Source organism: Anarrhichthys ocellatus, unplaced genomic scaffold (assembly GCF_004355925.1).
Source record: "Anarrhichthys ocellatus isolate YVR2014 unplaced genomic scaffold, GSC_Weel_1.0 scaffold74, whole genome shotgun sequence".
NCBI classification, from domain to species: Eukaryota; Metazoa; Chordata; class Actinopteri; order Perciformes; family Anarhichadidae; genus Anarrhichthys; species Anarrhichthys ocellatus.
In genome coordinates, this window is record NW_022280104.1 from 1,195,937 (window position 1) to 1,207,417 (window position 11,481).

Sequence of the window (11,481 nt, forward strand, 5' to 3'; positions counted from 1 at the left end):
CTCGTGTATTTCCGGGTTCTGGGTTGAGGATATAAGAAGAGCTGCGCAATGACAACAGTAGACCAGAAATACGTACATATCCCTTCAGGAGAGGATACATATTAACGCAAACAGGGCACTGTTTCCTGATACTTTTATTTTAATTTAACTCACCGTCGTCGAAGCAGGATATGCCTTTCCTCGGACAGGACTGGAGGTCACCGGGTCAGAGTTGGGTTAAAACCGAGGAGGGATGGAAAAAGACAACGGCGGACGAGAAAAACAACAATGTCTCCGTGAAGAGGTTGGTCAATAAACAAGTCCCGAGAATTCGCGCTGTCTCCATCGCAACAGTGTTTGAGATCCAGCTCCTAAATGCGCCATTAGGTTTTTTTTCCAGTTGGGGGGAGGAAAGTGTGTGTGGGGGGGGGGAGATATTTTGAAGAAAGTCCAGACAGCTCGATGAACAAAGGCAGGGTGACAGACAAACGGGAGGCCTGCACCTTCCGTGTTGTTTCCATCTCATTAACCTCAGTGTCTTTCTTTGTTTCTGGGGGCCATGTTCCTTTTCCAGGCTAATGACTGAGCTATTAATAACCTCACAACAAGTGAGAGGATTAACAAACGTCTGTCCACTTTGCAACATGCCGACACTAACACGAAAAGCCTGCCTTTAACAGGGCCCGAGGTTACTGTTAAAGCTCATACAAGTAGTTTTGGTGTTGGTGTGTCCTCCTTATAGCCTTCTGAAGAAAACAAACGACGTGCTGCAGACCTAGTGTGTAGGCTACTCGGATAAAATGGTGAAATGTTGCCTTTAATGAAATATGTGTGGTTGTGTTTTTCCAGCTTCTGCAAAGCCGAGGAGGAGGAGGAGGAGTGTTTCAACAAAGAGAACCTGCTGCTCTCTCTTAGCTATGACATGGCTGCCAAGAAGAGGAAAAAAGACCAAATGAACAACAACACCAAGGTCCCCTGTGAGTCACTACCAAAGGCCCACACAGTCTGACTTATTGTTTTTAAAGAAGCAAAAGATAACATTTTGTAATTTATTTATTTATTTTTTTTACGCGTGGGGTTACAAATCGCATAATAAAATGGGTAAAGTTAACTTCATGCCAAACCGTATTAAGCGGAGGGGCTCATGAGGATGTTATGTAACGTTCATGATGGGAACTCATCCCTTATAATATTGTTTATGATTATTTTTTTCCAGCATTTGATCAATTCTATTTCAATAACTATGCTCACTCTGAAATTGTATCTTTTATTGGCACCGTGTGTGTGTGTGTGTGTGTGTGTGTGTGTGTGTGTTTGCATTTGTCACAGTGCTTATAAGCTGCTTAATGAGGACAGGCCACTAATACAAACAATCTGCTTTCTCACAGATTTCCACAGGGAAAAGTGGATTTATGTTCATAAAGGAAGCACCAAGGAGGTAACAAACCAGCTCATCTGCTTTCACAATAACTTTTCACATCATCATCATTGCTCGTGTCAACATGCCGAGAGAACCTTGTACTCCTGCCGAGGATCTCAATCCTAATACCCCGATGATTGTGTTTTCCTCAGCGCCACGGATATTGTACATTGGGAGAGGCCTTCAACCGCTTGGATTTCTGCAGCGCCATCAAGGACACAAGGAGATATAATTACGTTGTCAGAGTGAGTCCTCGTCTCTTCTTCTTCTTCTGTCTCTTTTTGTTTCTCGTCCTCTGTGGTTGCTTATAGGAAGTGTTTTGTTCGTGGGGGAGAAGGGGTTAAGAGGGTGTGCAGGCTTCTGCCAGGCTCTTATCAATGCTCAGCAGACAAGGGTCTCTCCATGGTGGCGATACTGACCCAGGGAGTATATGCGTGTGTTTGTGGTAGGATAAAAGTGGGACATAGCGTGACAATTTGCTGTAATATGATTTGATAAAGCCATTTGGCATCCCTAAATTAAATTACACTAACGCATCATTTTAAATCAATTATTGTTAACTAGTGCAATTCTGTAACTTTTAAAATGTTTCTATATGTTCTAACTGTTAAAGTGATGTACAGACATTAGGGATGCTAAATGGCTCTGTGAAAAATAAATTCCACTAAAAACATCGTCGACATTCATTATCATCGTTATCTATAATGTAATTGCATTATCAATATATAATCCCTTAGTTTAATTTTGAGTTCTTCCCCTCCACATCAAAGCGTCGACGCACTGAACCAAACATCAGCTCTCCCACATGTGCTCCCATGTGAGCTGAGTGCATGTGGTCTTGTTCTCCTGTGCGAGGGGGAGGGGGGGGTGACAGCTGTGCGGTGAGGTGAGACCACCCGACAGGGGTCTATGAAACCAGACCCAGTGGTTGTCAGGTGATTCAGACCCACACACACACACACACACACACACTTGTCTCTGCACTTGTCTCTGCCAGAATCAGGCCACCTCCATTCGCTCTTTTCTGTCTCCTTCTCCTGTCTCCTTCACTTAAACTATGCCACAATCCTCTGAACTGTCTCTTTCTGCCAGCCTGAGGAATGTGATGTACCAAAGCCGGCCTCCCGTCTCTGTTGAAGTTTTTTGTATTGACCTTTTTCTAGCGCTGGTTCCAGCCAACATGTGCAGTGTAGTGTGGTAAGCCCAAAGAACAATACGGCTGTGTAACACCAGCGTCTACTCTGGACACGGCGTCCTAGGTCACTGCTCTTCATTGGTTGTGTCTGATGGCATTTGGGGGTTCATTTAACTCCGTCTCAGTTACACGGATCGGGTTCTTCCACAAAGAGACACCGAGAGGTCCCTCTTCTGTTCTCCTCACGCACGAAAAAAACGATTGTTTATTGTACAGTAACAACACAAGACGCGGTGTGTCTGACACGGCTGGTGTGGCAAGCTGTGCCGTGCAGTTTGGAGAACAGCAAGAGCTAAAAGTAGATCCTGAAACACACGTTGTTCTGCCCGGCTGCTCTACAAAGAGAGGAACACTTGATGAGCTGCTAAAAGCAGAAGGGCATGGGATTAGCTTTTAGGAATGGAGCTGGAATGAATAAAAAGGGGATCCGGGAGAGGGCGAAGAAGCTTAAAAAAAATGAACAGGGAGGGTGAGGGTGTCAGAGAATAACCCTCAAACTAATCGGCATTTCTTCTTACTCCCAGTAAGCACCACCCGCCAGTTTACCAGAAAGCAGCCCACAATATGTGGATGTGGATATGTTGACAAAGGTCACGTGCTCCGGTGAGAATTGAGCAAGTGGGAACTCGAGTTTCTCCATGATGTCACGGCATCTGCTGCATGCCAGCCATGCCACCCTGGAACCCACTGTTTGTCCGCTAACCGGCAACAACCACGCACGCACACACACACACAAGCCTGCATGGGAGCGGGAGTGCAGACACACTCTGTCAAATGATGCAGCTAATTCACGTGACGGGAGGATCAAGGAGTCCCAATGATTTAAAAGCTTGTTCGCGGAGGCTGACGTTGTTTACTGCCCAGGCTCTTGTCCAACACCTTTCCTGTAGCTTCTTCCCCCCCCCCCCCTAAAGAGACTCCGATCAAGAGTGATCAGAGCCAAGAGCGCTGTCGTTGGACCCAACCTCGGGTTGAGAGCACGGACCAGGTGGCGCGGCTCCAAATTTGTTGGGGAGACGGCGTTTATTGTCAGGAGTGCAAGTGCCTTTTATGAGAGAGCGTAACAAACATTAAGCACTGAGGCAACGGAACGGAGAGTCTCTCAACAGCTGACAGGATGAAATTGATGTGTTGTTTTCTTTCTCTTTTCTCTGCTCTAGCTCCTGGAGCTTATCGCCAAGTCCCAGCTCCCCTCGCTCAGCGGCGTGGCGCAGAAGAACTACATGAATATTCTGGAGAGAGTGGTACAGAAAGGTGAGCCCTGTCGCTCTCCTCCCCGCTCTTTGTAAAGCCACTCGACTAATTTGCCTCTCGGCCTCTCTCCTTTTGTGTACCAAGGGTTTCATTTTCTGCTGTTTTCACACACACACGCGCACGCCTAAACGTGCAGTTTGACTCCATTCAGTCTATTTGGTTTCCTTTTTATTGTTTCATCAAAATGTACATGGACATAGACTCCTCTTCCTTCTTAAAGACAAACGCATGAAAGCTACTGTTTGCTCCGATAGGTGAGGAAATGAGCCCTGACGACCTGTGAAGGAGGCAGGGGAGTGGATTTAGTGCTTTAATGGCGCCGTAAAACCCACAAGACAGTCACCAGACGGCCCAGCAAGCCACAGTGTAAACTAAATGTTCCCTCTGCTAAACAGAGGTTCGGCTTGTTTAGGTGGCGTTATGAAACCTGTTGGCCAGATATTACAAACGTCACAGGAGAAGAGTGCAGCCACTCCAAAAAACATTTGCTTTGATAATGTGCTTTTCGATGACTCACTGTTTCACTATTGGGCGGCTACTTTCAGGTCGTGATTTGAGTAGTGAATTGAGTTCAGTGATTTATCTTCTCGTCCTCCCCCCCCCCTCCCTCAGTTCTGGACGACCAGCAGAACGTTCGTCCGATCAAGGAGCTGCTGTTGACGCTCTACGTCTCGCTGTGTGGTCTCGTTCAGGACATGGGCAAGTCTGTCCTGGTGGGGAACATCAACACCTGGCTGTACCGCATGGAGAACATCCTGCAGTGGCACCAGCAGCTGGACAACATCCACATCAACAGGGTGAGCATGGGCTCGAAATACAGGGCGAGGAGCCTGAATCATTTCTCCTTATGATGGAGAAATGTAAGGGAATTCAAGGAGGACATTACATTTCTATTAAACGTATGACTTTTTCTTCCCCTTCAGCCCACATCTACAGGCATGATTCTGACCGAACTGCCCGCCAGTCTGCAGTTGAACATCATGCAGCGTCTGTCGGACGGCAGGGACCTGGTCAGCCTGGGCCAGGTGTGCCCCTCGCTGGGGGCGCTCGCCGAGGACCGGCTGCTGTGGAAGAGGCTCTGCCATTACCACTTCACAGACAGACAGGCACGTGGAAATCAGGGGGATGATCCTTAAATATGTACAGAATGAGAATGATGCACTCCTCCGTGCCCGTAACACACATTGGCACACACACACACACACGGCGGGTTAGTCGTCTTCCTTGTTGTCCTCGAACTGCCTCAGATGACCTCCAGGTTACACACTTGAGACCGTTAAAGTAAGATAACGGTGCAGTCTTTTTGACATACATGTCATTGAAAATCACTCAGAGGTCAAGCATCTCTGATAAACAAGACTTGCTCCTGGAAAACAGAGTGCGCATACTGACCTCGCAGTAACCTAGCACCCTGCGCAAAAGCATGCCCCTGATAAGCGAGTGAGACGGTCTCAGGCTTTATGCTGAACTAGGGTACAGTGAAGCTTTCCGACAGGTTAAGAGTGCTTTAAAGAAAAAACTCCTATCAATGCAACATCTTTAGGAGTGAGCTGGGATACTAAATAACTTCTCAAGAGAGCTGAGATCCTAGAAGATATTTGAAAGTATTTTTCTCTCCTTGGGTCGTGTCTCAAAGTCTGTTTACTTCTTCAGATCCGAAGGCGCCTGATGGTGTCAGACAAAGGTCACCTGGAGTGGAAGAAGATGTACTCTAAGCTGATCCGCTGCTATCCTCGCAGAGAGGAATATAGTGACACCCTGCACTTCTGCACACACTGCCACATCCTTTTCTGGAAGGTAGTGTTGATGTTTTTTTTTTCCCCTCTCTCCTTTTGCACTTGATCAAAGTGGATATGAAAACAAAAATGTCACAACCATTAATAAATAAAGAGGAAAATAAACCATTTAATATTGAGCGTTGTGTGTCTTCTCCCAGGACACGAACCATCCCTGCACCGCAAACAACCCGGAAAGTTGCACCATGTCCCTCTCCCCTCAAGACTTCATCAACCTCTTCAACTTCTGATTTCCCCCCCCCCCCCTCTCCCCAAAGAAAAATCCAGATGAACTGACTGTACATACTGTACATAGAAATGTACAATATTGTTTTTTTGTTAATAGCACACTCTATTCCCGGATGTGTATTTTAGTTGAGGTTTGAGTGGAGGGGGCTCAGGCAGTGGGACAATGATGCAATGGAGATTCTGTTGAACCTCTGGGAGAGTTCCCAGTTGAAAGTGAGTGAATGTGACGGAGAGGAGAGGAGGTGCAGCAGTCGGCCTGTGGATAAAGGGAACACTCGGCTGTCAGAGTTAAGTCTTAGTTTAATGTGGTTGTTGAAATTGTACTCCGAAGAAAACACACCTCTTGACCTCAGACGTGTGCACTTATTTTTCCCGACTTGGGAATTTGTTTTTATTTTTGGAGGGTTTTCAACCCTTGTAATTGTTTTTTTTTTCGAGACAGGAAGTAGGAAGATTATTCCAACCCATTTGAAATTGTGATTTGTTTGATCCATTGCAAGGCCTGCTCACATGGGGGGTCTGCAATGTGTGTGAAGTTTAGATGTAGTTTACAATAGTATTGTTGGGCACTGGGATGGAGAGGCACAAGTCTTGAGTTACTGCAATATAAGCAATGGATCGTTAGAATGGGTGATAATTCTATGATAACATGGCACATCACAATGTTTTTTCCCTTTTCTTTGCTGTTTTTCACTTTTATAAAGATTTGATATGACTTTTTTTATTCTTGATGTTCTGCTGTGGCTGCTATAGCAGCAGCAGTGCCTGTGTGCAGTATTACCAAAGATTGTAATTAAATTCAACATAGCGATGGCGTGTGCCTTGTCATGAAAACTTGAAACCGGTACAGTTTAATCCTTGTTTGGAATGTTTTCAGATCCTGATGCTGTTTGTTTTTTTTATCATCAACGAATGTCTCATTTACAGAAGAGTGGTATTCAAGAAGGCTCTGATACCAAAGCTGACTTTCTGAAACATCTTATTTTTTTCTGTAGCCTCCTGCATGATTTTTTTAAACACCCAGCTGATAGTGTTTACTTATTTATTGAGATTCTAGCAAGGAATGGGAATATTGTTATTAAGGTGCAATTTGACCCAGACTTTCCTCTATCACTGCTCAGTGAGGAATGATGTACATGCTATGCAATGCGTTCTGTTTCTGTTGAATAAATAAAAGAAAACAACCTTACCGCTGCCATCACTTATATGTAGTCCTCTTAATGTGACTTTTACACACACACGCATGCACACTCTGTGTTGGGCAATCGCCTTTTCTTCAGATTTAAAATCCACACTGGCTTCTTTCTAGAGGTGAGCAGGAAGCCTGGATGCTGCTAATGGCAGAATGGTGCCCTCTACTGGAGAAATGATGAACTGCATGCTACTTTGTACATCAGGACATCAAGCTATCTTCATGAGAGATGAGGTTCTCTCTGCCTCAGATTTTCAATCACTGCTCAATCCTGAGTGTTTCTTTCCGGAGCAGAGAAATTAAACAGTACTTGGATGATGAAACACTGAGGCTCTAATTTAAAACAAAAAACCTGCCTCTGCAGTGTTGTTAAACCACAAAGGACTCTGGGGTATTCTGTGTTTATTAGACAGGCCTGCTGTTTAATAACTCTGTAGTTAAACATTGAGCTGCCTGAACAACAAACACTGTCTTCAAGTTTTAAAATGTCATTTTTGTTTTAATTGTTGCAGCAGTAACAGTTGAGGTAGGAAAAAAAAAAATATTTAAAAAGCAAATGAAACTTTTAGCATGACATTCAGACAATATGAACAGTGAAATAATTGTTTAAAGTTTTTAAATGAATATTTATACAAATATTATATAAACATTCACTTTACTAAGAAATATGATCATTGTAATTGCGTGTAAATCATCTGAAAAAAAAAGCATCTGCCACTGCAGCGTTGCACAAACAGTACTGCCCTGCTCCTCAGGGTGTGAAGGTAGCTTTTTGCAGAGAGGTTCAACATTTGGAAGCATCGTGTGTACGACTGGTAAAGTCATGAATGATTACCAAAGCAATAATACAAGGGCATAATTTAAGGCCTTTTAAAAGAAGGGGCAATGCTGCCCACAAAGACCGTCCACCTAACGTTTTACTGTACCGATCACAAAAGCCAAACATGTCATCTGCATCTTCCTCATGAACCCAGTTACAAATCTGCTGGCTTAAGGCAATATTGCCCAGATTTAAAAAAAAATCAAAAACACTGTATACTTATGCTTTGCAAGCAGATAAAGAAGGTTGTGTTAATGGTACATTCCCATCTTTTTTGTTGTTGAGATAAACAATATCATTTCTGTGAATTCCTACCTATCTAAAGCTGCATTAGCAAATGTATATCTGGCTACTACATTTCTTTTTTACTCCCCCCCCCCCCTGTCTTTTTCAAACTGCTATCATGCAAACACACCATCTACAGTTTGTGAGTCTTAAAACACATAATAAGCACCAGTAAAAACTGTTTTTGAACTCCCGCCATAGGAGTCGCCACTGAGAAATTACATCGGTTGAAATAAAAGTTATGACGTTTTTTTTGCATATTGTCATTGTATCATACTGTTTCCTTAAAAATGTGTACATATACGTGCTGCATCCGTCTTCCACATCTCCTCCACGGTATGCGGAGATATGATATGAGAGCAAAGGAAATGTGTGGTAGTGATGCTATATTCAAACCAGTAAAGTCTGGTAGGCTCATGGTGTTGACAGATGCCACCTTGAATGTCAAACCTTCAATGTATTCAGCGGTGGAGCTGGAAGGAAAAGTTTCCAGTTGGCCCCGCTTGCCTCGATGAGAACAGTCGTTTGCTGAGTTAGCATTAAGCAACACCTACCGGACTTGGGACCCACAACCCTTCAATCCAGCTCTGTAACCATTTCAGCTTTGGCAGCATTACCCCGTCAGTCTTAGCTTTCAGTGCATGGTGATGTAAGTACCAACTGCAGAGGATCCCGAGGTGCTGAGAACCCCCGGAGGTTTATGAGGTGTGAAGCGCGTAAAGTAGGCGTCGCTGTAGAGCTGCAGTCCTGCGTATGCAAACAAATGAGCGCTGAGCAATATGTGACGCATGCATACACAAATATAAGATTTTTTTGCTGTTTCGAGAGAAAACAAAATGAGTGGCGTGCTTATAGTAGTCTGGTAAGACTGAAGGTTGTGAAGAAAAGCAAGGAGAGAAGAGTTACCAGAGTTAGTAAATGTCACAGAGAGGTACGTTCTCTCTTTCAGAGTTCTGAATAATCCACTCAATAGCATCCCAACCCTACAGGTCCACACGGAGAAACAGAAGGTTAAAGAGAATTCAAAGGCCAAACACTGAAACAGGTGAACACCGCTGGGAATAGCAACTTCTGCCTGTGGGTTCCAGGAAGCACGCAATGAAACTGCAGAGACAGCAGAGTCCCAGTTAGAAGGCATGCAAAGAAATACTCTGCAATACTTTTGTAACTTCAGAGTACATGCAAAGGATAAAAGAAGTGTTACCTTACTGGCGTTAGCCGACATTCTCCTCGCCATCATCCCCTCCAGGTAACTGCTTAGACTCACTCCCTTGACTGTGATGATGGCCTCCTGGGTCAGGATGGTACTGAGGAGGGAGGGAAGGAGGATGAGGCCGAGGGTGAGTTTTCAGAAATAACATGAAGTTGAATAAATTGCGCAATGTACTTACACCTCTGGGTTGTCTGGGTGTGGTCTGTAAAGAAGCCTCTCGTCCACTGAAATCAGGTTGGTGAGAGTGATCTGGAGGATAACATGTATTTGGATTTCCTTATTTATGGGATACTCACATGGAATATTGTGATGCATATGAAGTTTTATTTGGACACAACAATTACTATATCCATGTACCATAGTATTTCCTGTGAATTGTTGTTTGTTATTTATTATTGATGAACACAAAAGCAGCACATTTTGGTGCATTATCATGTAGGTGATTACACAGTTTAATTTTAATGTTGTTGTGGCTCACCATCGCTACATGTACTGTGCAGCTGATGCTGATTGAAGTCGTGGCTGGCGGACAGACTCAGTATGAACTTACATTTGTTGAGCACAGCTCCATCTTTTTCTCCTCTGGGTCCACTATGGAGTGTTCCTTCACATACGTCTGCGTGTAGTTGGTTCCCAATATCTACGCACACGATAACACACAGCAAGTAAAATGAGCCCACATGTCGCTTGAACTGTGTATGTGGACATGTGCGTATACATATGTGTGTGTGTGTGTTGATGACTGACCGCTCGTACAATGCCCGGGAGGCCCCACTCCGTGCTGAGGAGCCTGTGGCTGTGCAGGCGCCCCTCTGTATCAACCCTGCGCTCCAGCACGTCCACCCCGACCACGTTAGGGTTCATGGGGTTCGGGTACTTCCTCATGGCAGCCTTGATCACCGTCTCCCATGGGTAACTGCGCACAAAAACAGTACAAAATAAAATGAAATGGGGAAGAAACATGTCAATCTTGTCTATTGGCTGACATTTTCTGGCAAGCTTTTGATAAACTGAATGTGTAGGAATATGTTTCATGATCTCTCGATGAAGTCAAGTGCACAGGGTTGTCCTTAAACAACTAAACTCACTTTCCTTATGTGCTTTTCTGGGACAAAACTGTGACCGGGAGGGTGTCTGCTGATGTTAAATGATCATCGTGATCACTCCTATAGAGCAGGTGGAATTTACTGACCACAATCAGATAGTAGTGAGCTTCAGAGTTTAATTAAATTCAGATTTATTTAACCTAGCCCTCCAATGACAGACCAGTCCACAGAGGACAATACAACGTCAATAAACCAACCTGAAAACATGTTCCGTGCTCCAAATCTTCATTTTTCACAACACAGGTCTTGACCTTATCGCTGCTGAGAAACCCTCCGTGATCCGACACTACGTTTCACCGGACCATTTTCATAAGAGGAACTAGCGTCGGTATTAAGAGCGCAGGGCCTATGATGGAAGCTCACGACCATCAATGAAGTGAGTCTGGAGTTCGCATCTCTCGTATTAGCCGTGCGTAAAGATTGCACAATGTGCTCTTCTGATCCCCACGTCACAGGACCAGCAGGAAGACAACATGTAGGCTGATTTATAGATTAAAACAACTAGCTCGTGCAGTAGAGGACAAGAGAGGAGCCGGTGCAACAGCGGAGCCACCAAATGTCAAGTCCGACAGAGTGAGATGAGGGATTCTGGTCAGGAATTTCAAAATAAACCCCATTTAATGACCTGTGGTCCTCAGCCTGGTAAACATGTAGAGCCTATGGATTTAGAATCAATATACAGTTTGAAGTTGGATGCTATAATGCTATTCACCTGTATCTATTGTACTGTGATGCTGACTCGTGTTTGATGTGTACATTTTTCTGCACAATAGTAGTTATTTTAGGAGACACGTTTCTTTTTGTTTTATTTTGAGGTCAAAACCAATGCTTTTCCTGCCTTTCCCTGGTTGAGTCTGGTCGACTCGACGAAGCGGATGCTGCTGCATCCGCCTCCATGTGTACGCATGCGCTTAGTATCTCTCCATCCTCCCGGTCAAGTGGAAAGGAGCGGAGCTGGACAGAATAGAGCAAGCAGGAAATGCAAATAAAAAA

General features: G+C 44.5%; 2 protein-coding genes across 8 annotated transcripts; one reads left to right on the plus strand and one right to left on the minus strand.

Annotated features, from left to right (window-relative positions):
- Positions 1 to 26: 26 nt before the first annotated feature.
- Positions 27 to 7,077, plus strand: fbxo32 (F-box protein 32). Its single transcript, XM_031873761.1, has 9 exons — positions 27 to 283; positions 829 to 956; positions 1,368 to 1,417; positions 1,552 to 1,644; positions 3,755 to 3,848; positions 4,461 to 4,645; positions 4,772 to 4,954; positions 5,502 to 5,645; positions 5,785 to 7,077. The coding sequence occupies exons 1-9, from the start codon at positions 171 to 173 to the stop codon at positions 5,872 to 5,874; spliced, it is 1,080 nt and encodes a 359-aa protein (XP_031729621.1). The 5' UTR covers positions 27 to 170; the 3' UTR covers positions 5,875 to 7,077.
- Positions 7,078 to 8,415: 1,338 nt separating this feature from the next.
- On the minus strand, positions 8,416 to 11,044 carry prelid3a (PRELI domain containing 3A). Of its 7 annotated transcripts, none has more exons than XR_004213725.1 (7): positions 10,686 to 11,044; positions 10,130 to 10,298; positions 9,933 to 10,022; positions 9,561 to 9,631; positions 9,379 to 9,476; positions 9,076 to 9,152; positions 8,827 to 8,916 (listed from the first exon to the last, which is right to left on the minus strand). XR_004213725.1 is itself a non-coding variant. In XM_031873767.1 (7 exons), exons 1-6 carry the CDS (start codon positions 10,715 to 10,717, stop codon positions 9,081 to 9,083), a joined length of 537 nt encoding a protein of 178 aa, XP_031729627.1. In that variant the 5' UTR covers positions 10,718 to 11,044; the 3' UTR covers positions 8,827 to 8,916; positions 9,076 to 9,080. The 7 variants fall into 7 exon arrangements, 6 of the variants coding, with proteins under 6 accessions (XP_031729624.1, XP_031729623.1, XP_031729622.1 ...); XM_031873767.1 differs by having other exon boundaries at positions 9,374 to 9,476; XM_031873764.1 differs by lacking the exon at positions 9,076 to 9,152 and having other exon boundaries at positions 8,416 to 8,916; positions 9,374 to 9,476.
- Positions 11,045 to 11,481: the final 437 nt, after the last annotated feature.

Excerpts from the sequence above, each read along its gene's own strand:
- prelid3a (XM_031873762.1), bottom strand. The coding sequence starts at position 10,717 with ATGAAGATTTGGAGCACGGAACATGTTTTCAG. Across the intron at positions 9,632-9,932 it reads TGGAGCTGTGCTCAACAAAT|ATCACTCTCACCAACCTGAT; the intron begins GTAAGTTCATAC and ends GTTATCCTCCAG. Across the intron at positions 9,477-9,560 it reads CACCCAGACAACCCAGAGGT|TACCATCCTGACCCAGGAGG; the intron begins GTAAGTACATTG and ends CTCCCTCCTCAG.
- fbxo32 (XM_031873761.1), top strand. The coding sequence starts at position 171 with ATGCCTTTCCTCGGACAGGACTGGAGGTCACCGGGTCAGAGTTGGGTT. Across the intron at positions 1,418-1,551 it reads ATAAAGGAAGCACCAAGGAG|CGCCACGGATATTGTACATT; the intron begins GTAACAAACCAG and ends TGTTTTCCTCAG. Across the intron at positions 4,646-4,771 it reads ACAACATCCACATCAACAGG|CCCACATCTACAGGCATGAT; the intron begins GTGAGCATGGGC and ends CTTCCCCTTCAG.